Here is a 22,959-nt window from a genome sequence, read left to right as displayed (position 1 = left end):
AATTTTCATGCACCAGGCCTCTAGTAATATAGTAATTAATAAATAATAATACTAGACTAAACTTTGTTTCACATACTCAGAACCATAAACCTACTTTTGCCCTCTTTTGTAGTATATCTTTAGCATATGCTATAAAATATGTATTATATAGTTTGTGTGTGTGTGTGTGTGTGTGTGTATCCTACCGAATAGAAGAGTAATATACAAATTAACCATCACTCCTCTCCACAAGCCATGCCCACAATCCACACCCACTAGCCAATTAGAGCGAGTATGCAAATAAACCCAACCAAGATGGCTACAGCCACAGAGAGCAGGAGGAAGGCATTTTCCCAGCAACAGAAGAAGCCAAGCTTTCCACCTGCCCTTGCTGGCCTAAGCCTCCACTCAAGGCTACAAAGTTTCAATTATAGAAGGTAAACAAATCCAAACAGAAATGTCTGCCACCAGGGAGCAAGTGGGAGGCTTGGCTCCTCTCTAGGCTACAAAGTTTCAGTTGTAGAAGGTAAATAAATTCCTGATATCAGGGCCTCTGCTTGGGTCTCTGGGGGGTGTGGCCAGCCTGCAAACCACCACAGGCCCCTCACCCAGGCCACCCCATGCCCCAAGGAAAGCCCCACCCTGATCTGGGATACCCTTCAGGGAAAACCAGCTAGCCCCCACCCGTGTTCCAGGCGTCTATCCTATCTAATAAAAGAGTAATATGCAGATTGATAATTACTCCAGTACACAAGATGGCTGCCCCCATGTGGTCAAAGATCCTGCCCCCATGTGGACACAAGATGGCCATCACAAGATGGCCAGCAGAGGAGGGCAGTTGAGAGGGACCAGGCCTGCAAGGGAGGGCTGTTGAAGGCAATCAACCCTGCAGGGGAGGGCAGTTAGGGGTGATCAGGCCGGCAGAGGAGGGAAGTTAGGGGCAAACGGGCTGGCAGGGGAGCAGTTAGACATCAATCAGGCTGGCATGGGAGTGGTTAGGGGTGATCAGGCTGGCAGGCAGAAGTTGTTAGGGGCAATCAGGAAGGCAGGCAGGCGAGCAGTTGGGAACCAGCAGTCCTAGACCTGAACCCACCAGGATCCAGCCGAAACAGGCAGTTGGACATCCCTCTAGGGGTCCCAGATTAGAGAGGGTGCAGGCTGGGCTGAGGAACAACCCCAGCCCGCCCTGCATGAATTTGGTCAGCTTTCAGTTTGTTACTAGAGGCCCGGTGTACAAAATTTGTGCATGTGGGGAGGTGCCTGCTGGCCTGCTCACCCCCAACTGCTCCCCCCACTGGCCTGATCACCCCCAATTCCCTCCCCACACCAGCCTGATCACTCACAACTGCCCTCCCCTCTAGGTCCCTAACCACCTCTACCTCAGCCTTGCCACCATGGCTTTGTCCAGAAGAACGTCCGGAAGGTCTCCCAGTCTAATTAGCATATTACCCTTTTATTAGTATAGATATCTACATAAGTAGATATAGCACATATCTGAAGTGCATTGTACATAATATAAGCTATTATTTTTATTCACATTAACAGTCATTAACTTCTCAGGACAAATCTGAAATGACAGTGTTCAAGCTCAAGTCGGACTGCAAAGGTTTCAAGTAACAAACTGAAAGCTGACCATAAACTTGCCAGGGGAGGACTGGCCAGCACGGGGTCAGTACCCAGGCAAGGGGCTGAAAAGTCCTCCTGGCTCCTCTGGGGCGGCAGATCCTGGGGAGCTGCTTTCACATAATCCACAAGAATCTCCACTTCTCTTCCCGGATTTGTAAGGGAAGTCCTATGCCTACCCGCCAGGATGACTAGGAAGTGTGTGCGAGTGTGTGTGTGTGTGTGTGTGTGAGTGTGTGTGTGTGTGTGTGTGAGTGTGTGTGTGTGAGTGTGAATGTGTGTGTGTGTGAGTGTGTGTGTGTGTGTGTGAGTGTGTGTGTGTGTGAGTGTGTGTGTGTGAGTGTGTGTGTGAGTGTGTGTGAGTGTGTGTGTGTGTGAGTGTGTGTGTGTGTGTGAGTGTCTGTGTGTGTGAGTGTGTGTGTGTGTGTGGGGGGGGTGTGAGTGTGTGTGAGTGTGAGTGTGTGGGGGGGTGTGAGTGTGTGTGTATGTGTGTGTGTGAGTGTGTGTGTGTGTGTGTGTGTGTGAGTGTGTGTGTGTGTGTGTGTGTGTGAGAGTGTGTGTGTGTGTGAGGGGGAGGGAGGCGCTTTGCAGGGAAGGGCGGGGATGGCCTGGCGGGGTCTGTGGTGTGGGGCTGCAGGTGCCTATCCTTTGCCCAGGGCGCCCCAAAAAGGGTGGGGGGAAACGTGAAAGAGGTAGGCCAGCCTCAGTTGCCATGCCTTTCCCAGGCGCCTAAAGAGGTGGCAGCGATGTGGAGGGCTGGCCATGGACCGCAGGCGATTGATTCGCATTGATCCCTGAAATCTTCAACCAAAGTGAAACAGCAGGGGGAGCTTCTGCAAACTCCACTGGCCCTCGCTGCCCTAGACCCAGAGGTGGAATCCCCTCCTTAGATGCTGAGCCTCCGGATTTCCCCGCGGAGAGATGCCGTCCAGGAGGGTGGCATGAACCTGCGCTCCGGAGGCGCGCGGGCTCCTGGCCCCGCCAGGCGCCGGCGGCTTCCCGGGCTGCACTCGGAGACCCCGCCGCCCGCCTGGCAGCGGGGTTGTGCAAGCCCAGGCTGCGGCTGCCACTGCCAGTCCGCCGCCTCCGGGGAGGGCGGGAGGCGCCCGGCGCACACCCTGTGACCTCCCGGGAACTCAGAGCGCCTGGGGATTATCTCCGGGGTGGAGTCCGCGCTCCGCCCGCCCTGAGAGCGGAGCACCGGTCACCGAGGCACGGGCGCCCTCGCTCACCTCGCTGACTCCATCCTATTCCAGCCTCCCGGGCGCGCCCTCCTCCGGGCCGGGCAAGCCAGGGCCCACTCCGCCCCACTCCGCGGCTCATTGGCCACCCGGGCCTGCCCCGTCTCCATAAATACTGGTCCCCGGGCATGGACCGTGGAGAGGAAAGACCCAGAGCCCGAGGCATCTCTGCTACCCTCCCTGACATCTCCACTTCGCGGCTCCAGAGCCGGAATTCAGACTCGCAGACCCCCGGGCAGACCAACATCCCTTCCCTTCGCCTTCCAGGAGGCACCGGCCCCGGCTGCCCTCCCCCAGCCTCTGCGGCCGCTCGCGGTCACCTGCGCCCTGAGGCTGCAGCACAGCGCAGCCAGAGCATCCTCGCCCTGGTCCTTTCCGTCCCTCTTCGGCCCCCTCCATCACCTCTGCTGGTCCTCCTTGCCTCTTTCCCAGAGTCGCCGCGCTCCCCAACCCAGCGGGCGCCCCTTTGCCAGCCTCGCCCTCCTCGGTCCCCGCGTGGTCCCCCGCGCCTGGCCTCCCTGCGGCTATGAGCTCCCCCATCAGGAAGAGCCGCTCCCTGGTCGCCTTCCTGCAGCAGCTGCGCAGCCCCGGGCAGCCCCCCAGACCCGTGACATCCACGGCGTGCGCGCCCCCTCGGCCGCCCGAGGTGCCCCTCTGCCCGCTGCTGGGACGCGGCGAGGCGCAGAGCGCGGCCGCCCTGCCCGGCCCCACCAACTGGCCGCTGCTGGGGAGCCTGCTGGAGATCCTCTGGAGAGGGGGGCTCAAGAAGCAGCACGACACTCTGGTAAATGCCTCTCCGCACCCCAATTTCCTCTCCCTCTCTCTTCCCCTCTCCCTCTCCCTTCCTTGGCCGGCGCTCCGAACACTGCCCCAGGCGCGGGCTCTGGGGAGAGGTGTGTGTGTGTGTGTGGGGGGGGGGGAGGTGTGGAAGGCGGGAGAGGGTAGACGTGCTCGGGACTGTCAGGGATGCGCTCTGACCTCACGCTGTGTGGCCGCTGCAGGCGGAGTTCCACAAGAAGTACGGCAAGATCTTCCGCATGAAGCTCGGCTCCTTTGACTCGGTGCACCTGGGCTCGCCTGGCCTGCTGGAAGCCCTGTACCGCGCCGAGAGCGCGTACCCGCAGCGGCTGGAGATCAAACCCTGGAAGGCCTATCGCGACTACCGCCAGGAGGGCTACGGGCTGCTCATCCTGTGAGTCTGTGGGCGGGAAGGCAGTGGAGAGGGGGGCAGGCTGGGGCCATGGGGCTGGCGACTGCGCCTAAGGCGCTGGGAAACTGGGAAGAGGGTCCCTGGAGTTGGACTCGCAGAGGACACGAAAGCCGCTACCGGAGGTAGTCGCGTCCCACTGGAGACCTGCACGGGTTGGGTTGAGGGACAGCGGTACCGCGCACCGGCTTAACACCCGTGTCCTCAAAGGGCAGGGCCACAGTCCCCTGTCAGACAAATGCCAAAAAGCCCTGTACAGGCTGCGGCGGGATGGGGTTCTGAAGTCAGCGTGCCAAGCACACTAAACCTTCCCTTGAAGTTCTCTGAGACCCCCTCTTGGAAGCTCAAATGCCAGAATTGAACCCCCTTCGCTTTTGACAGTGACCTTTTCTCCGGAGGGGAGTGAAAGGTGGGGTGAGGAGGGGTGTCCAGGTTGCATTTTCGATAGATAAATGCTATCATGTGATGTGATTCCTTTGCTTTTTCCTTGTTACCGTTTAACAAGTTAGCACCTTTTTTTTTTGCCCCCAAATTTAATGTCCACTAGTTCTATTTTGGGGATATGATTACTGGAATTAAAACACACAGTGATGCTCGGTGCACCACAGGCCCTGTCACCCGCTGTGGGGAAGTGAGACAGGGCGCCTGATGGAACAGGCTTTCTCCAAAGCCGGTGGCTCTCTGGCTGTATGGCATTCGGTGCAGGCAATGGACAAATTCTAAATCTGAGGTGTTGTGTAAGTGTGACCTGCAGCCCACATCAATGGGTTGAAAGAAGACAAGATCTTTCCTCAAACAGTCCTGGGTTTTGGGGTGGGGGGTGGGGTGCCCGCTCTCAGTGCTGGGAATTGAGGTGTCTGGCCTCCCAGCTCAAACCCAGGAGGGACACCTCCCCAGCCTGGACCCCAAATTATCTGGACGTCACCTTCCTGGCGCTTTGGTTGGCCAGGAGAAAAGGAGCTTTCTCCTCCTATCATCAAACCAGCCCAGTGCTCCATCCGGTGCTGAGTCTCTGGGCACGTCCTGGCCTGATGCTCAGTGTTGATCTGATGGTGTGTGTGTGTGTGTGTGTGTGTGTCAGGGGGTGGAGGGGTGGAATCTCTGCCTCTTTCTTCTGGTCTTTGCAACTTGCTCTAGACAGATTTCTCTCCCAGGGAAGGAGAAGACTGGCAGAGGGTCCGGAGTGCCTTTCAGAAGAAACTAATGAAACCGGTGGAGATTATGAAGCTGGACGGCAAAATCAATGAGGTGTGCAGGCTGGGCCAGCTTTTCAGGGTCTCTGGGGGGAGGGAGGGGGGTTTGTGGAGCCTTAAGTCACAGCTACAAAGTGCAGAGGGCAAAGCGGGCACTTTGGATGATTCGGGGGGCTTCACATTCTCCTCATTCCTCTCCCCGTCTTCCTCCCCCGAAGCCTTTCTCCCCCCTTTCTCTCCCCTTTCTTTAAAATATCGCATTAAGGGTGTAGTTACAAGCACAGACTTTTGTATCCCTCAGTCTTGGATGTGAGCATCCGCCGTCCATGCCATGTGACCTGACTGTACCCTTTAACTTCCCTGAGACTCAGCTTCCCAGTCTGTAAAATGGGAGTGGCAATTCTCACTCCGTAGATTTGCTGTGACCACTAAAGGAGAGGATGCTTATGAAGTTCCTTGGTAGTGACATTTGAGCTGGGTTTTGCAGGATGAGTAGGAGTCTACAAGCCAGAGAAGGCAGAGAAAGGCATCCTGGCAGAAAGAACAGCCAGCTGCCAATATGGAGGCCTGTGCCTGGCACGGAGAGCTGAGAGAACAGTGCATTCAGGGTGGGCCTTTTCTGAAATGAGGCTGCACAGAAGGCAGGTCTGTGCCAGGGCGAAGGTATTTAGAACCATATCATTTAGCCAACAGGGGGCTGAAGGGGAGGATTTAAGCATAATAATCTCTTTTTCTTCCTGGGTGTTCACTCTGGGTGTTCATTTTGAACTGAGCTTGTACCCCCATGGATTGTATGGGTGAAAGATGGCGGGTTCAGGGCTTCCAGGGGCCAGGTAATGAAGGCGCACGCATAGGGCAGGCCCTGTAGGGGTTTCAGCCAACAGAACAGCGCGTGATCTTCCTGGAGGTGACAGCTGTCCCAGTTTCAGCAAATGACTGCCCCGTGGGAATGCTGACACGGTGTCGCCAGACCCTGCAATTACTTATGACGACAAGTAGTGGAAAATCAATATGTTTGTGTGAAATCTCTAAATATTTTGTGGCAGCTATGGCAGCTAATTCAGAGGACATTTGGATGCACTCTGTGGGCAAACTAAGCATCCTTGTCTCCCCGGTGGGCTGGGTCGGCACAGGGGCTTTGTTCCAGGCCCAGCACAGCTGTTCCTCAGTTCTGTGTCCAAGGGCCCGTGCCTTCGCCTCTCTCTATGCCTCAGTGTTCTCACCTGGGAAATGGGAGAAATGACAGGACTTTCTCCCTCAGAAGCTTGTAAGGATCAGCTACGAAAACACCCTGGTGCAGCCCGTGGCTCTGTGGAAGCCTCAGGAAATGAGAGGCTTTAGTCATCCAAAGCCCCGATTTTGGAACTGGCATCTAATGGCCTTACATAACTCGACCAAGGTCACAGAGCTATTTTGCCAGGGAGCTGCGTCCAGAATTTGCAGATCTCCTGGCTCCAAGTTCAACACGCCTGACACAATACCAATCAGTAAAGAGATGTTTGCTTGCCCAGATATGGAAACTGCAAACCTCAGGGTAGTTATAGCATCACAGCCTTTGAGATGTTGTGCCAGAAGCGACACTTGACTGATTTCCCCTTTGTGGCTTAGTCCCCGTTCTGATTAGAAGAGATGTTTTCCTTTCTTTAAATTTAGATCAAAGGCTGAAACCTTAGCTTCAGGGTGGCAGCGGGAAAAGCTGAGGAAATAGCCCAGGACAAGGTTGTTAGCGTGTCAGGTGGGCTCCCCAGGAAAACATAGAGCTGGTGCTGCTGCAGAGGGGGTACCCGGCTGGCCAGGGAATGCCCAAGGTAACAAGACCTGAGGTTAGCTCGCGCTCTGTTTTGTTTTCCCTCAAAGACGAAAATGCGTTTTTGTTGTTCCTTTCTTCTAAGGTCTTGGCTGATTTTATGGGCAGACTGGACGAGCTCTGTGATGAGAGAGGCCACGTTGCAGACTTGTACAGTGAGCTGAACAAATGGTCATTTGAAAGTAAGTGGTCTCCACCGTCTCCATCATCTGACTTTGCAAGTGCTTTTGCGGATAAAAGGTGGCTCTGTGAGCAAGTTGGCAGCTCTTTGGAATTCTGCACCATTCTGAGCAGGAAAGGCCGCGGCGGCCTTCTGAATGCTTTCCGCCCAGTGTGCATGCTGGGCTGTTGGTATGGGCACTCAACAAGCACTCATGGAACACCTGCTCTGTGCCAGGCACCGAGCTAGGGACGCAGCTTTGAATAAAACAGGCAACATCTTGGCTCACCTGGAACTTGGGTTCTAGTAGGGGTGGCAATTGACAAGTAAACACATTTCAACATACACTCTGCCGAGGGAAAAGAGGCCCGGGAAAGAACATAGTGCCTGGCTGGGGCAACTCCGCTTTGGTAAGGAGACACCTGAGCTGAGACCTAAAGAAGGGGTATCTGTTGGAAGGCTGTCCTGGAGAGTGGACACAGGCAGTGCAAATGCCCTGGGCAGAAGCACAAACTTGCCTTTGAGGAACTTCGAGATGCTGGTGTGAGTGGATTGCAGGGGGAAGAGGAGCCGAGGAAGACCAAGCCAAGGCCTGTAGGTCCCGGCAAGAACTTTTAGTTTGAGTCCCATGGGGGGCCATGGAGACTTTTAAACAGAACAGGATGTGATCACGCTCTTCAAGGATGGCTCTGAGGATGAGAAGCAGAGCCCTGCCTGGATGAGCTCACTGCCCAGTAGGGTGCAGGCAAGGCAATTTCAATAGACTATGCAGGCTCAGGCCATGGGCGAACCCCAGAGGGATGCAGCTGAGCTCGGTCTGGGGTGCTCTGTGGCGTAGGTGCCATCTCAGCTGGTGGAGGAGGAGGAGTTCGCCAGGTGAGAGTGACGGAAGGAGAAATGTTCCAGGTGGAGGAACAGAGATTATGTTGAAGGAGCAGGAAGCCATTTAGAACTGGGGCATATCCTGCAGGGAAGGAAAAGAGGGGTGGGGCAGAAGGCAGCAGCCAGCCATGCAAACCCATGTAAACCAGGGACAGAGTTTGACTTTGAACCTGGGAGTGACAGTAGTGCTTTTAGCAGGAGGGTGGCATGGTTTGATTAGCGGCAAGGGTCATTCTGGCTACTGATGGGAGGGAGTGGACATGGCACCCTGAGGGTGGTAGCTTTTGTCCTGACCTGTCGCCTCGCTTTAAAGTTACGGACCATGCATCTGAGCCCACGAGAAAGCTCCATGCAAACAAGAAACCCACAGAAGGTGTTAGGGGAAAGAGGGGTGAAGAGAGGGGATGATTACAGAGGAGAAAATAAGCGTATGCTTTGGAACATGCCCACTGTAAATACTCAGATTAAGGAGTATCAAATGCATCTGTTTGCAAGTCAAAGAGAATCTGACTGCGGCGGTTTAAAGATTATTGTGTAGCCTTGTGGGAAGGCCAGAGGAAGGCAGTCTGGGCCACACTGGGTGACGCTGTGGGGGAGCCCAGCTTGGGCATCTTCTCGCTCACCCAGCCTTACTTGTTGGCTTGATGTAAAATTGGTCTTGCCCCTCTGGCCGCACCTTTGCCTTTCAGGCACAGGGAGCAGGAAAGGGGGTACAGCTCCTGCTCTAGCTAGAAAGCCAGGGAGGATTTCCTTCTGGTCTCACTGACCAGACCTGGCTCATTTGGCTGCTTTGGTGGATCCAGGAAGCAGGAGAATCAGGGAGCAGGCTTGTTAGCGTCTTAGACCCATGTTGACTCACTGCCCGAGGACTGACATTCTGACGCCCTAAATAAAATCGGGGTGTCTGAGGGGAGAAATGAGGGAGAACGAGTACCAGGTAGGCCATTCACAATGCCTACTGCATGTGATGTCAGTGATAAACTCTGACAAAAGCGAGACGTACAGGAGAGATTCACTCCTGTATGGAAATGGCTACGCTGGCACAGTGGTATTTCTGACCAGGAGGTTCTGCGGGCCATGGGTCATTGGGCCTGCAGGTAATTTCTAGAAGGGTGATCAGACGCTCAGACCCTTCACTTCTCCTGTGTCCTTAGAAATGACCTCATATTTCTGAAATGGAATTGAGCCCTCGGTAGCCAGGAGTCCAAGTTGGGTAACAGTGTCCATTGTCTTATTAACAGGCATCTGTCTTGTGCTCTATGAGAAGAGATTTGGGCTCCTCCAGAAGAACGCCGGGGATGAAGCCTTGAACTTCATCATGGCCATCAAAACAGTGAGCATCCACAGGGGAGTGCTGGGCTCCCAACAGATCATTCAGTCATCGCCCAAGAGGGGCATGCACACAGATCTTATTACAATAGTTCATTTCAGTGTGTGCTGTGTATTTCCCTGCATGGATATGCACCTAGGCACATATAATGAAGATGTACATTAGACCATTAGGCATAATTAAAGATCAGTTGATTAAATTACTGTTTTCAAAAGCCTGAAAATGTTCAGATTTAAAATTTTTGAATCATTTGGGTTGTGTGTGGATGTAATAGATACTGTGAAACTGGCATGGGAATGGCTGAAGTTCAGAAATTCAAGTGAATATAAGTTATAGTTTCCTTTTCCCCCCTTATTTTTAAAATATATTTGCATTGATTTCAGAGAGGAAGAGAGAGGGAGAGAGAAACATCAATGATGAGAGGGAATCATGGGTCGGCTTGCCTCCTGAGCTCTCCACATTGGGGATGGAGCCCACAACCTGGGCATGTACCTGACTGGGAATTGAACAATGACCTCCTGGTTCATAGGTCAACGCTCAACCACTGAACCACACCAACAGGGCTCCTTCTTTCTTGACATGTAGGTTGTAAGAGCAAGTTGTTATTAAAATCCATTGAAAAATCCATCATCCCAAAGATGATTTTGACTATGTTATTGGGGGAGCAGAGGCCTGGGGGTGTCCTTTGAACTCTGGCCTTTGGGGAGCACAGGGTGCCATGTGCAGATGCTCCTGGACCAGAGAGAACGTCGTCCTGGAGGGAAAGAGGGATGAAAAGCTCTTGTGTTCCTTGTAGATGATGAGCACATTTGGGAGGCTGATGGTCACCCCGGTGGAGCTGCACAAGACCCTCAACACCAAGATCTGGCAGGCCCACACGCTGGCCTGGGACACGATTTTCAAGTCAGGTAACAGCCACACCTAGTCCCTGTCTCCCGAGCTGCCGCTAAGGTCTACAATGACCTTGTGGCCTGCCTACCTAGATCCTCCGATGGAGTTGCTCCTCCTGGTTCTTTCGGGCTGTGCAAACACAAGTGTGGGGATCACTCTAGTGTAGACAAATTCTAAGGAAAAGGCAGGAGGTGGCGTTGTGTTGTCTTGGGGAACAAGAAGTGAGTAGTATAAGTGAGAGCTTTGGAATCAGAGTTACCTGGGTTCAAGCTCCTGGTCTGTCACTGGGGTGGTGGGGTGGCCCAGCGTGCTGCCTCCTTTTCATCATCAGCTAGCTGCCTTACCTCTAAAACGGGCTCTCAACAGCAGCAGCAACAACAAAAACAACCACAATAAGAGTGCTCCCCTCAATGTAATTACTTCTAGGTAATTTAGATCATGTGAAAGCCTAGCATTATGACAGTATCTCAATGCATCAGAGCCATTTCTGCTACATTATGGAGGGAATATTTGATGCTAGGGGTTATCCTAAGATAATATATTATATTATATATATTTACTAAACATACTTAATTCCCACTAAATACTTATGTTAGATCCTTCCATTAGCCCCAAGTAACAGAACTGAGGCACCAAGAAGTTAAGTAACGTTCTCAACATCACATACCCAGTGATGGCAAAGCCAGGGCTAGAAGCCAATCAGAAAGGTTCCTACAGCTCAGACTCAAGCTCCTGTACCACTAGTGTCGTCATTGTCATTGTCACCATCACCACTACTATTTCTCTGGTGGTGGCTCCTGTCAGGGACTGAAGTGAGGGAGGGCAGCCTAGAATGTAATTCACAAACGTTAGAAAATGTTAGTATTATCGCCAACATTCATGGCACTGCACATGGGGGTGTGGGGGTGTGTGTAATGAGAGAGAGAGAGAGAGGGGGAGAAAGAGAGAGAGAGAGAGAGAGAGAGAGAGAGAGAGAGAAAGATAACACTAGGAGAGGGTGTTCTTCCCTCCTCTATAGCCAAGATTTGGGAGCCACACCCTATATTAGCATGTCTGCCTGTATCCGTGACCATATCAACTAGACACTTGGGCCTGATTCTGAGTGTGGACCCAGCTCCCACCTGTGTCATAATGGTCTCCTCCCTGCTCTAAGTGCTTGCTGGTCAAGATGTGACCACAGATCAGCAGCAACAGCATCACCTGGGAGCTTGTTAGAAATGCAGACGTCCAGGCCCACCTGGATCCCTCAGTTCTGAGTCTGCATTGAAGGAAGATGCCCAGATGACTGTGGTGCACTTTGAGAAGCCCTAGTCACATGAGCATCCACCCACCTTTGATGACTCAACGGGGCAGTAGGGCTCACCTAACAATGTCCCCCAAAAGCCCTTTTGGGTGTTGCAAGACTTTCATCTTAGGTTCCCTCCCATCCTTTTCCTCACCCTAATGTTCAGCGGGCTTCCCCTTCCTTTTCACCAACAGTCAAATCTTCCATTGACCGCCGGCTGGAGAAGCACGCGGAGCAGCCCGGCGCGGACTTCCTCTGTGACATTTACCACCGCAACCAGCTCTCCAAGAAAGAGCTGTACGCCGCCGTCACGGAGCTCCAGCTGGCGGCCGTGGAGACGGTGAGGGTGGTGGCTCTTTGCTAAACAGTCTGGGACACCTTTCATTGTGATGTTTTTTTTTTGTTTTTTTTTTAAATAAATCTTTATTGTTCAGATTATTATAAATGTGATCCTCTTCCCCCCCTCAATTGCTCCCCTCCACCAGGTTCCCACCCCACCCTCTGTCCTTTCCCCATCCTCCATTGTCCTCATCCATAGGTGCACAGTTTTTGTTCAGTCTCTTCCCGCACCCTCACTCCCCTTTTCCCCAAGAATCGTCAGTCCACTCCCCTTCCATACCTCTGATTCTATTATATTCACCAGTTAATATTGTTCATCAGATTTTTTTAATTCCCTTGGTTTTTAGATTCACTTGTTGATAGTTACGTATTTGTTGATCATAATTTTTATCTTTATCTTCTTCCCCTTCCTAAATAACCCCCTTCAGCAATTCATATAATTCTGGTTCGGCAGTGATGAACTCTTTTAGCTTTTTTTTATTTGTGAAGCTCTTTAACTGTCCTTTGATTCTGAGTGATATCTTTGCTGGATAGAGTATTTTTGGCTGTAGGTTCTTACTATTCATCACCTTGAGTATTTCTTGCCATTCCCGTCTGGCCTGCATGGTTTCTGTTGAGAAATTAGCTGACAATCATATGGGTGTTCCTTTATAGGTAACTAGCTGCTTTTCTCTTGCTGCTTTTAATATTCTCTCTTTGTCTTTTGTGATGGGTTTTAAATAGTCATTCAGTTCATTCATTTCCCGAGGATTAACTGAGCTCTAGCTGAGCAAAGTTAAGAAGTCCCTCAGCAGGTGCCGTGGGAGACCTTAGGGTTAGGGTTAGGGTTAGGGTTAAGGTTAGGGTTTGGGTTAGGGTTAGGGTTAGGCTTTCTCCTCACACCTTAGGAGGAAAACTGTCAATGACTCTGTCCTAGCGACAGCACACAAGAGCAGGACATAGCGCTGTGATAAACATGCCAACTGTCTCTGGAATGCAGAAGCAGTAAGTTCCACACCACACCATTTGAAATTTTAGATTTTCAAAACTTGGACCTACCTTAGGTGGTCGTGCATGCTAACTAACTGTGGCTGTAACTTATTATAAAAATTTTGAAATACTCTCTGCCAGTCCAATTCTTTCTTTATGTTTAACATTGGAAACATGGCGAGTTTGGGAAACATTGATTTTAGTTTAACTGAAACAGCTCCTTTTAAATACCAAGATTCCATCCCTGCCATAGGCAGTGGACACTCCCAGTAGGTACTCAGTCAGTCAGGCTCCAAACACAGATGCTGACAAGTGTTCAGGTGGGTTTAACTGGCTTTGATTGGTTGTTGAGCTCTCGATGGAGTCATGCATATTAATATCCCTCAGAGGCCTAACATTTCCTGAACAAAGAGTCCCTAAGAAGAATCTATACAAGTTCACTTCTTTTTCTTGCTTTTCCCCTTTCCACAGTGTTTCTTACCTGAAGAAAAAAAAAATAGCATTTTCTACATCAGGAGATAGAAAGGTTCTGATGTCGCCGAAGCTGGTTTGGCTCAGTGGTAGAGCATTGTTCTGCAGACTGAAAGGTCCCAGGTTCGATTCTGGTCAAGGGCATGTACCTTGATTGCGGGCACATCTCCTGTAGGGGGTGTGCAAGAGGCAGCTGGTTGATGTTTCTCTCTCATCGACGTTTCTAGCTCTCTATCTCTCTCCCTTTCTCTCTGTTAAAAATCAATAATATATGATTGATTATATATGATGTCACCTCATGACCCAGAAGGCTATCAAAAGTGGGAATCAGTTTCAACTCATTTTCCTGTGGGATCATGACTCCTTAAAGCTATTCAAACTAAAGCTGCACCCATTTCTCTGTTCAACTGGAACATGAGCTTTATGAGGGTGATAGCATGGTTTGGTCCCCAGCTATATTCATAGGATGTAGAATAGTTGGCATATAGTAGGTGCTCAATAAATGTTTGTTCAATTAATGAAAGAGTTCAGGAACTACGAGTTCCTACTATGTGCCAGGCACTATTCCAGATTCTTGACATGTCACCATGAACGAGTTTTCCTTATGGAACAGCAGTGGGGAACAGACAATAGACATTTAAACAAACAAATACATGTGATTAGTTCAGATAGGGGTATGGGCGTGGAGGGAGCCATTTGGGTGATGTAAGAGAGATGGGGGAGGGCTCCCTCTCTGGAGCTAACACCGGCATGTTGAGGAGCCAATCATAGGAAGATGTGGTTGAAGAGCTCTCCAAGTAGAGGAAATAGCTTGTGCAAAGGGCCTGGGGCAGAAAAAGAGATGGAGCTGGTGAACTAGCAAATGTGCTCAGAGTTGAGTTTGGAGAAATCCATGGGCCACGTTAACCAGGAGCCTTCGTATGACATTTGGATTTTATTGCACCTGTGAGAGAAAGCTTTTTGAGTTCTTTAAGCAAGGAGTGTCTCGATCAAGTTTATGCTTTGTAAAGTGGGCTCTGGCTGGGGGGTGGAGAGTGGACCCAGCGGAGAGAGAGAGTGCAAACAGGAAGCCAGCGATGAGACGGACGCTGTGACGAAGGTCAGGCCAGGACAGTTGGTGCCAGGAGGTTCTGCAGGCCACTTCCCCGCCACTTCGCCCCCAGTTGCCCCGGCAGGCAGGGCTGTCTCGGGCTTTGGTGAAAGCTACAGTTATCTGCCTTTTGGAAACTCTGTTTGGTGCTTGTGGTGAGGGACCCGTTGATAGGGCTCAATCTGTTTCTTTTTTAGCCCTGGCTATTCTGAAAGTCTCCCTTGGCAAATGGGGGAAATCTGACATCTATCTAATTTGGCAGCTCCGCCCGCTTCCTGTCTGAAAATTACTCTCTGGTACTAATGCCATCGGTCCACGTCGGAGGGAGCCGAGGCTGCCAGCCCTCTGACACAAAGAAGCTTGCCTGGGGGACATCTTCTTCCAAAAATAATACACGCCAGGGCTCCGAGCCGCCTTGTGCTTTGCTCGTTCATGTGACTGGCGCATGTGCCGAGGGAAAGCGTCTTCGTGTCCACAGAGCGAGGACACGATGAGCACTTGTAAGGGACTGTTTGGCTTAAATTGGCTAAAAAAAAAAAAAAAAAAAAAGGCCTCTGGAACAAATACTTGTGGCTAACAGTGGTGAACATTACGACGCTAAAAGCTGCACTTGGCTGTCTCCGCCAAAAGGAAATCAAGGTGCCACTTGGAAGGCAGGAGCCTGTGTCAGACTGTGGCCGGCACCGTGAACTACTCGGCTCTGTGCCACAGTTTCTTGTTTGGGTGTTGGCACCATCCCACAAGGGCCCTTTGCGTGTGGCTGGAACCCCGAGAGTAGATAATAGCTTTATATTTTTGTGGTTAAAATTTTAGGGTGTGCCAGAAAAAAACACAAACACATACACACACACACAAACAACACCTTTCTTTTAAATTCCAGAAATATGGTTTTGTTTTCTCTGTAAAAAAAAGAAAGAAAGAAAGAAAGAAAAAAGAAATCTCTTATAGCAACTCTCTGTGATCTCTGTTTCTCATTCCCCACTCAATTTTATATTAATAATTCTCTAATTAAGCTCTTTTGAGATAATTATAGACTCACATGCAGTACTGACCCCATTGGTAGCACCTGGCATGACAGTAATCGTTAGCACACCCTGACCTTGGCATTGAGCCCGTCCACCCGCCTGGCGTCCCCTCCACTGGGTTCTGCGTGTGTTTCTTAGTGCCCCAGCCATCTGTGTGCCACACGACATTCTAAGTGTCCTGACGGGGCCGTTATTGACGGGATTCTATTTCCTTCCCTCAATACACAAACTGGCCTTCACTGGTACATTGCATAAGGTCGGTCTGACTCTCCATGCTTGTGTTCATTAGGGCACAGCCAACGAGGCATGGAGAAAGTATTGCTGGCCTGCTGTTGGTTTACTTTCGCATCGCCCTGCGTCCAGCTCAGACAGGCTGCATGGCAGCTTCTTTGCAGAAACTCACGTTTGTGTCCGTTGGTTTTTCAGACAGCAAACAGCTTGCTGTGGGTCCTCTACAATTTATCCCGTAATCGCCGCGTGCAACAAAAGCTGCTGGAGGAAATTCAGAGCGTGCTGCCTGAGGATCGGGTGCCGCGGGCAGAGGATGTGAGGAATATGCCGTATCTAAAGGCCTGTCTGAAAGAGTCCATGCGGTAAGCGCACACGCCTGAGCTATGTATATGGGAGGGCGATGTTCTCTTAAATACACAGTAAGGGGTCACCCCCCCACCCCAATACAGTTCCCACAGCTGATTCTGAAACTTTTCTCAAACTGGAAAAAAAGAACCCCAGGAACACATTCCATTTCTATCGCTCATTCCCTGAGTCATTTGGGCAAATTCTGTGACATCTTGGAAAGTCAGTGATGGGCCCTTTAAGTGAGCAAGAATCATCCTCTCATAGGTGTGGTGAGCACTAATTAGGGTTCTGGGCTGGCCTGGAGGGTCTGACATGAAAGCCAGCGAGGGAACCATGTTATTATATGATAAGACATAGAGACATCTTTATTACTGAGCCTCTGGTATAAAATGGCCTCAAAGCCCTGGTCAGTGTTCTCAGTGAGAGAGCATCGGCCCACACACCAACGCGTTGAGGGTTCGATTCCTGATCAAGGGCATATACTTGGGTTGCAGGTTCAGAGCCAGTGTGGGAGGCAACCAATTAATGTGTCTCTCTCACATCCATGTTTCTCTCTCTCTCTTTCTCTCACTTTTCCCCTCCCCCTTCCTGTACACTCTCTAAAAATCAGTGAAAAAATATCCTCAGGTGAGAAGTAACAAAAATACATAAATCTATATTATAAAAACCCAGTGGCCCTAACACCATAATGACCAAAGTCCTACACGGGTCCGAGCGATTTTGCTCGCTGGGCTTCTAGTAAGTAAATATGTAAATAAATAATAAAAAATGTCTTTTGAAAATTCTTTTTACGTCCTTTCTGGGAAACAAAACTCATTCCATTTTAGGATTAAAAGGAAATATCTTTAACTATATGAATAGTGAATAGGAGAAACCTAGAACAGTGGTCGGCAAACTGCAGCTTGCGAGCTACATGCTGCTCTTTGGCCCCTTGAGTGTGGCTCTCCCACAAAATACCACGCGTGGGCAGGCGCGCACGTACAATGTGATTGAAACTTCGTGGCCCATGTGCAGAAGTCGGTTTTCAACTGGGGTGAGTCTATTTTGAAGAAGTGGCGTTAAAACACTCAAGGGGCCAAAGAGCCACATGTGGCTCATGAGCTGTGGTTTGCCGACCACTGACCTAGAACACACATCAAGATTCAGGGGGAAGACATTTGAAGTTTAGGCTAAAGCAGGGGAAGCCACTCCGAACAGCTACCAAGCAGGCTTGTTGGGGGCAGGGTGGTGGAGGGTGGGTGCCAACCCAATAAAACAAGAGACAGAACCTCTTTGTGAAGAACCGTGACCAGTTCCCCTTTTGGCGTAGGAACTTAATGCGACAATCCTTTACTTAAGCAGAATGCCTTCCCATCAGCACTTGAGCTAGCACTTGGTCTGTGCCTGCTGTACATCTTGGGTTTTGCTTTCCCAGGCTCACCCCCAGTGTGCCATTTACAACCAGGACTCTTGACAAGGCGACCGTTCTGGGTGAATATGCTTTGCCCAAAGGAGTGAGTAGAATTTGTTTATTTTTGTACCTTACAAAGCTTGGAAATATGCATCCGGTCCCCCTAAAAATATTAACAGAGAAAACATTCATTTTTGCAAATAAGTAGATTGTAGTGCATGGTTGACCTGTGTTGCATCGTATAGGATTAGGAATAATGGCTATGGGGACAGACCTGGGTTCAAGTATAGACCTGGGAGCCTCACCTTTCTCATCTGTAAAATGGGGATAATAATAAAACCTATGCTTGGGTTTGTAGTGAGAATGTGATACAGAGTATTAAAGTCATTTACCTATTTAGTGCTTGACACATTTCAAGTCTTCCATACATGTTGGCAATCATCATTATTATAAACTTGTGGGTGACTTTTATATCTATAAGGTGACCGTTTTTGTTAAGTTTTGCTTTTCAACCACCTTCTTCTGCTTATTTTATTGCACGTGTTTCCGTGTGTTTGTAGACGGTGTTGATGCTAAATACCCGGGTGTTGGGGTCCGACGAAGAAAATTTTGAAGACGCCAGTCAGTTTAGGCCCGAACGGTGGCTTCAAGAGAAGAAGAAGATCAACCCTTTCGCCCACCTCCCGTTTGGCGTTGGGAAGAGAATGTGTGTGGGGCGCCGGCTGGCTGAGCTGCAGCTGCACCTGGCCCTGTGCTGGGTGAGCCCCCCTGCTGCCCGCCTGTGTCCTGTGCTGCTCCGCAGGGCGGGGCCAGGGCTCATTCCCTCTCTGTGCACCTGTGTTCCAGATCGTCCGCAAATACGACATCGTGGCCGCGGACCATGAGCCCGTGGAAGTGCTGCACTTGGGCATCCTGGTGCCCAGCCGGGAGCTCCCCATCGCCTTCTGCCAGCGATAAGAGGCCTCGGTGAGCGTCTGGGAGGCTGGGCGTGACGGGGTGAGCTGAGCTCACAAGTCAGCCAGCCCCGGGCTTCAATCCCTGCTCCCCATCAACTCCCGGGAGGACCTTGTGTAGTTACTGAACCCATCTGCCTCCTTGTTTTAATTTTTCATTTGTAACATGGGGACCAAAGTAGTATTTATCAGATGGTTGATATGGAAAATAAATGCTTAGCTCAGATTCTGGAATCAACTAAGTGTTCCATACATGCGTGCTGCTGGCCCAGTTTTTGCACGTAAATATCACGGGTGGACACGCTTTTTCTGTAAAGGGCCACTGTGCAAATGTCAGGTTTTCCCGGCCATCCATCAGGTCTCACTCATCCATTTAACTCTGCCTTGTAGCTTGAAAACAGCCTCAGGCAATTTGTCAAATAACAGAAATGAATTGTGTTACAGTTCTTTGGGTCAGAAGTCTGATACAGCGCTAACCAGGCTAAAGACCTGGGTGTTGGCAGGGCTGCGGCTTTTTCTGGAGGCTCCCAGGGAATAACTATCCACTTGCTCATTTGGGTTGTTGGCGGAATTTGGTTTCTTGTGGTTGAAGGACTGAGATTCCCCATTCCCTTGCTGTCAGCTGAGAGCTGTCCCAAGCTTCTAGAGTCACCTGCATTTCTGGGTTTATGAGCTCTTCCTCCCTCTCCGCAGCTACCCAGAGTGAGCTGAGTTCCTCTGCAGACTTAAAACTCTCCCCCTCCTTCTGTCCAATCTCTCTGACAGGCTGCCATATAGTATAATCTCCCCATCTCAGTGTCCGTAACCTTAATCACATCTGCAAAGATGTGCAAAGTAATGTATCCACATGAAGTAATATATTGCCATGTAAAGAGATATACTCACAGGTTCGGGAACTAGGGCACAGGCTTTTTTGAGGGCCATTATTCTGCCTCACAAGACTACATTCTAATATATATATATATATTTTTTTTAAATATATTTTATTGATTTTTTTTTTTAGAGAGAGTTAGAAACATCGATGAGAGAGAATCATCGATCAGCTGCCTCTTGCACACCCCCTAACCCCCTACTGGGGATGTGCCCGCAACCAAGGTACATGCCCTTGACTGGAATCGAACCCGGGACCTTTCAGTCCGCAGGCCGACGCTCTATCCATTGAGCCAAACCGGTTTCGGCTCACAAGACTACATTCTAATAAAACTTTATCAATCAGATGGTGGGCACTATTTGACCACAGGGCCATGGACATATTTGTGTTATGTATGGGCCAGCCTGTATTAAACACAAAGTAATACTTTCCCTGTACTCACTGTTAATTATTCAAGTGGGGGGAAAGCCCGAGAAATCTCTAATATCATCTTCTGTGGAGATAAAACATTTCCAACATACAAGCTGATAGAATTCCATGTTAATGTTCAAACTTAATGTCAGTCATCTACGTTTTCAACAGAATCTCCTAAAATTTGGCCTAGAATGAGTTGCTATTTGCTAACTGAGTTGAGGGGCATTCCCTGATTGGTGGTCATTTAAGGAAACATGCAGTTGCAGGTGGAATTTCTGAATGAAGGCCTTACTGAATCCCTCCCCAGGAGTCTGGTCCCATGATGCAATGTATTCGACGCTGAGCACATCAACAGCACTGAATCAAGTAGAATAAATAATGAAGGAATTCTAGCTGAATTTTGAAACTCAGAGGTTTCAGCAAGGACAGTATGCATATTTATGGTGACGAACCACACCTTAGGCAAGAGACCTAGATAATTTCTGGTTTAGGCATTTATTTTTTTTGCAGATAATTCCTCATTGAATTACACTTCTTTGATGTACCATTGGGATATACTTTATTTAACTCTGTAAAAAATACAGATTTTTTTTTTTTTTTTTAACCACAACCTGGAACAACAATTGTCACTCTCCTGCAGGGATGGTGCTGTGGCTGCCGCAAGACTCAGCAGCGGACTACACCAGCCGGAGCGTGAGACGGCACACGGGACCTTGGACGCTGTGTTTATTTCTTTCTTCTGTGTGGCTGCTCCCGAAGCTGCACTGTCCGTGGTGGCAGTGAAGACAGCGGACTCAGAGGGGCGGAGTGAGAGCTGTAATACCGGCACTCCACAGGGTATAGAGTGCAGCGTACATGTGACCAATGTCAGCACCATCCTGACATTAAGTTGCCCAGGATCTTGCTTCCTCCTGCATTTTCCATGTCAGTTAGTTGGGTACCAGTCAGATGTTTCTGTCCCTGCCCCACCCAGCTCTCCACTTGAATCTTTACTGCTTCCAAAAAAGTTTACAGAATCACAACACCTAGCGTAGTCTGGGGCTCGGGATAATATGGACAGTCCATTTATTGTAACTCTGCTAATGTATTATTTTGGGGGAAAAATTTTTGCACTTTAAAATAGGAACATCATCAGGGAATGAGAGGACACCTCTATTTTAAGAAGTGCTTTGATGAAGTCAGAATCTCCTCTCTGAGAAGACCTTAATGGCTTACTGTGACATCATTAAGGTTTTTTTTTAATTATTATTATTTAGTGCATGTATCTTCTCTATGACATTCAGGAGCTGGAGGAACAGTTTTAAATTGTATGTGGATGGGTATATTTTAATGGAAATTTGCTTGTGTCATTTTTAAAAAAAATGTATGGTATTTCATTTATGATCTGTGGTCTGGGGCAATATTATTGTTCAGCCACAGTTCAAAAACATTTAGTGACTTACCATGCCTTAATTTCCCCATCTATAGAATGGGCCAGTAGCAAAGTGTACATACATTATAGATTAACTATATGGGATAGTGCAAAAGTAGGTTTATAGTTGCTCAAATAATCTATACTAATAAAAGGGTAATATGCTAATTAGACCAGATATCTTCCAGGTGTCTTTCCAGACAAAGCCACTAGGGCAGGGGGCAAGGCAGAGGCGGTTAGGGGTGATTAGGCCAGTAGGGAAGAGAACTTTGTAGAGGGCAATCAGGCTGGCAGGGGAGGGTAGTTAGGGGCTATCAGGCCAGCAGTGGAGCAGTTAGGGGGCAATCAGGTTGGCAGGCAGAGGCAGTTAGGGGCGATTAGGCAGGCAGGCAGGCAGGCAAGCAGTTAGGAGCCAGTGTTCCCAGATTGTGAGAGGAAAGTCCAACTGCCAGTTTAGGCCTGGCAATCAGACATCCCAAGGGGTCCCAGGTTGGAGAGGGTATAGGCTGGGCTGAGGGACCCCCCTTCCCATGCACGAATTTTGTGCACCAGGCCTCTAGTTAATAAATAATACAACTGTAAACCTACTTTTGTCCACCCTGTGTAACCCATCTTTTGTGACTTGAACTTCTTGGGACAGTATAATTTCATAAATCGAAAATGCATAGAGATTTCTGCAATACCTATAAAAGTTTTCTTAAAACTTGTTTACATATGGTTTATTTACACATATTTTTAGTACCACTTTTCCCAAAGGTGTACTATATATTTCTGTATATTTGATAAAGATTTTCCTTTTTAGGTTATATTTTTAGAATATTTCAGAAGTATACATTTATATCTTTATATTTGAATAAATATATACATATTGCTAAAGTAAGTAGAAGCTTTTTTCCTGCTATGGAATTATTTTTAGAATTTTAAATCCATTTGTTGTCAGATTTCATCTGTGTATCTTTTTAGAATTCTCTGAAAGTAAGAATAAAGGTTTTAAAACTTGACAAATGTTTCCTCTTCATTGCACTTGTTACAAAGAAATTTTAATATTCAAATTTAGAAAAATTCTCATGTGGCCATTTCATGAGATGTGTATCACAAGATCTACCTTTACGAAAATCTAGACTTCAATAACAAAATGATGATTTGAATGGCAAAGGGATTTTCTTTTCTTTTCTTTTCTTTTTTTTTTTTTTTTTTTTTGCCGCTTAAACCTTTTCCCAGTCTGTTGCTTCTTCCACCTCCGGGACCACAGCAGAAATGCCCAGCTCATCTCCATCTTGCCTCCCTCCAGTCTGTCCTTGTCCACCTGCCATGTTGGTCTTTTCAAAACCCAAACCTCATCGTGTCTCATTCCTGCTTCCGTGCCTTCCCAGTGCCTTGTGAAAGCCCGTTCTTCAGCTGGACTGGGTGTCCTGTGAAGGATGGCCCCCTGACCCACGGGCCCCACAACACTCACCCTGGATGCCCCGATTCCCACCGGCTCCTGCCAGCTCCTTCTATCTCTTAAAGGTTATCTGCCCCTGACTGTTGGCACCTGCTGTCCTTCGTCCTGGCATCTTCCTCGGTCTCTTTCCCTTCTCCCTCTCTGCCCCCCTTGAGCTTCCTGCAGGAAGCCTTCCTTGATGATCAAGGTCTGCACAAGCTGATCTGGGACCAGGGTTCATTAGAGAAGTGATTCCCAGGGAAACCTGTGAGGGACAGGGAAGGAGCCAAGGAGGGTGCCGTTTGGCACGGAGTGGAGTCAGGGGGGTGCAGCCTCAGCCTGATCCTGGGAGCTGGGAGCTTACAGCTACAGACCCGTTTGCTCTCCTGGTGGCAAGGTTCCCAGGCTGCACCGCGGGGATGTGAA

The 22,959-nt window shown here is 49.4% G+C and overlaps 1 protein-coding gene across 1 annotated transcript; it reads left to right on the top strand.

Moving 5' to 3' along the window:
- The first annotated feature begins 2,775 nt into the window (after positions 1-2,775).
- Positions 2,776-22,110, top strand: CYP24A1 (cytochrome P450 family 24 subfamily A member 1). Its single transcript, XM_084887281.1, has 12 exons — positions 2,776-3,627; positions 3,845-4,035; positions 5,205-5,298; positions 7,136-7,232; positions 9,334-9,425; positions 10,219-10,330; positions 11,793-11,938; positions 15,919-16,085; positions 17,486-17,564; positions 18,022-18,219; positions 18,308-18,427; positions 20,340-22,110. The coding sequence occupies exons 1-11, from the start codon at positions 3,370-3,372 to the stop codon at positions 18,416-18,418; spliced, it is 1,545 nt and encodes a 514-aa protein (XP_084743407.1). The 5' UTR covers positions 2,776-3,369; the 3' UTR covers positions 18,419-18,427; positions 20,340-22,110.
- Positions 22,111-22,959: the final 849 nt, after the last annotated feature.

The sequence above is a fragment of the Pipistrellus hanaki genome (assembly GCF_964339955.1).
Source record: "Pipistrellus hanaki genome assembly, chromosome: 6".
Classification (NCBI taxonomy): domain Eukaryota; kingdom Metazoa; phylum Chordata; class Mammalia; order Chiroptera; family Vespertilionidae; genus Pipistrellus; species Pipistrellus hanaki.
This window is presented reverse-complemented; position numbering and strand designations above follow the sequence as displayed.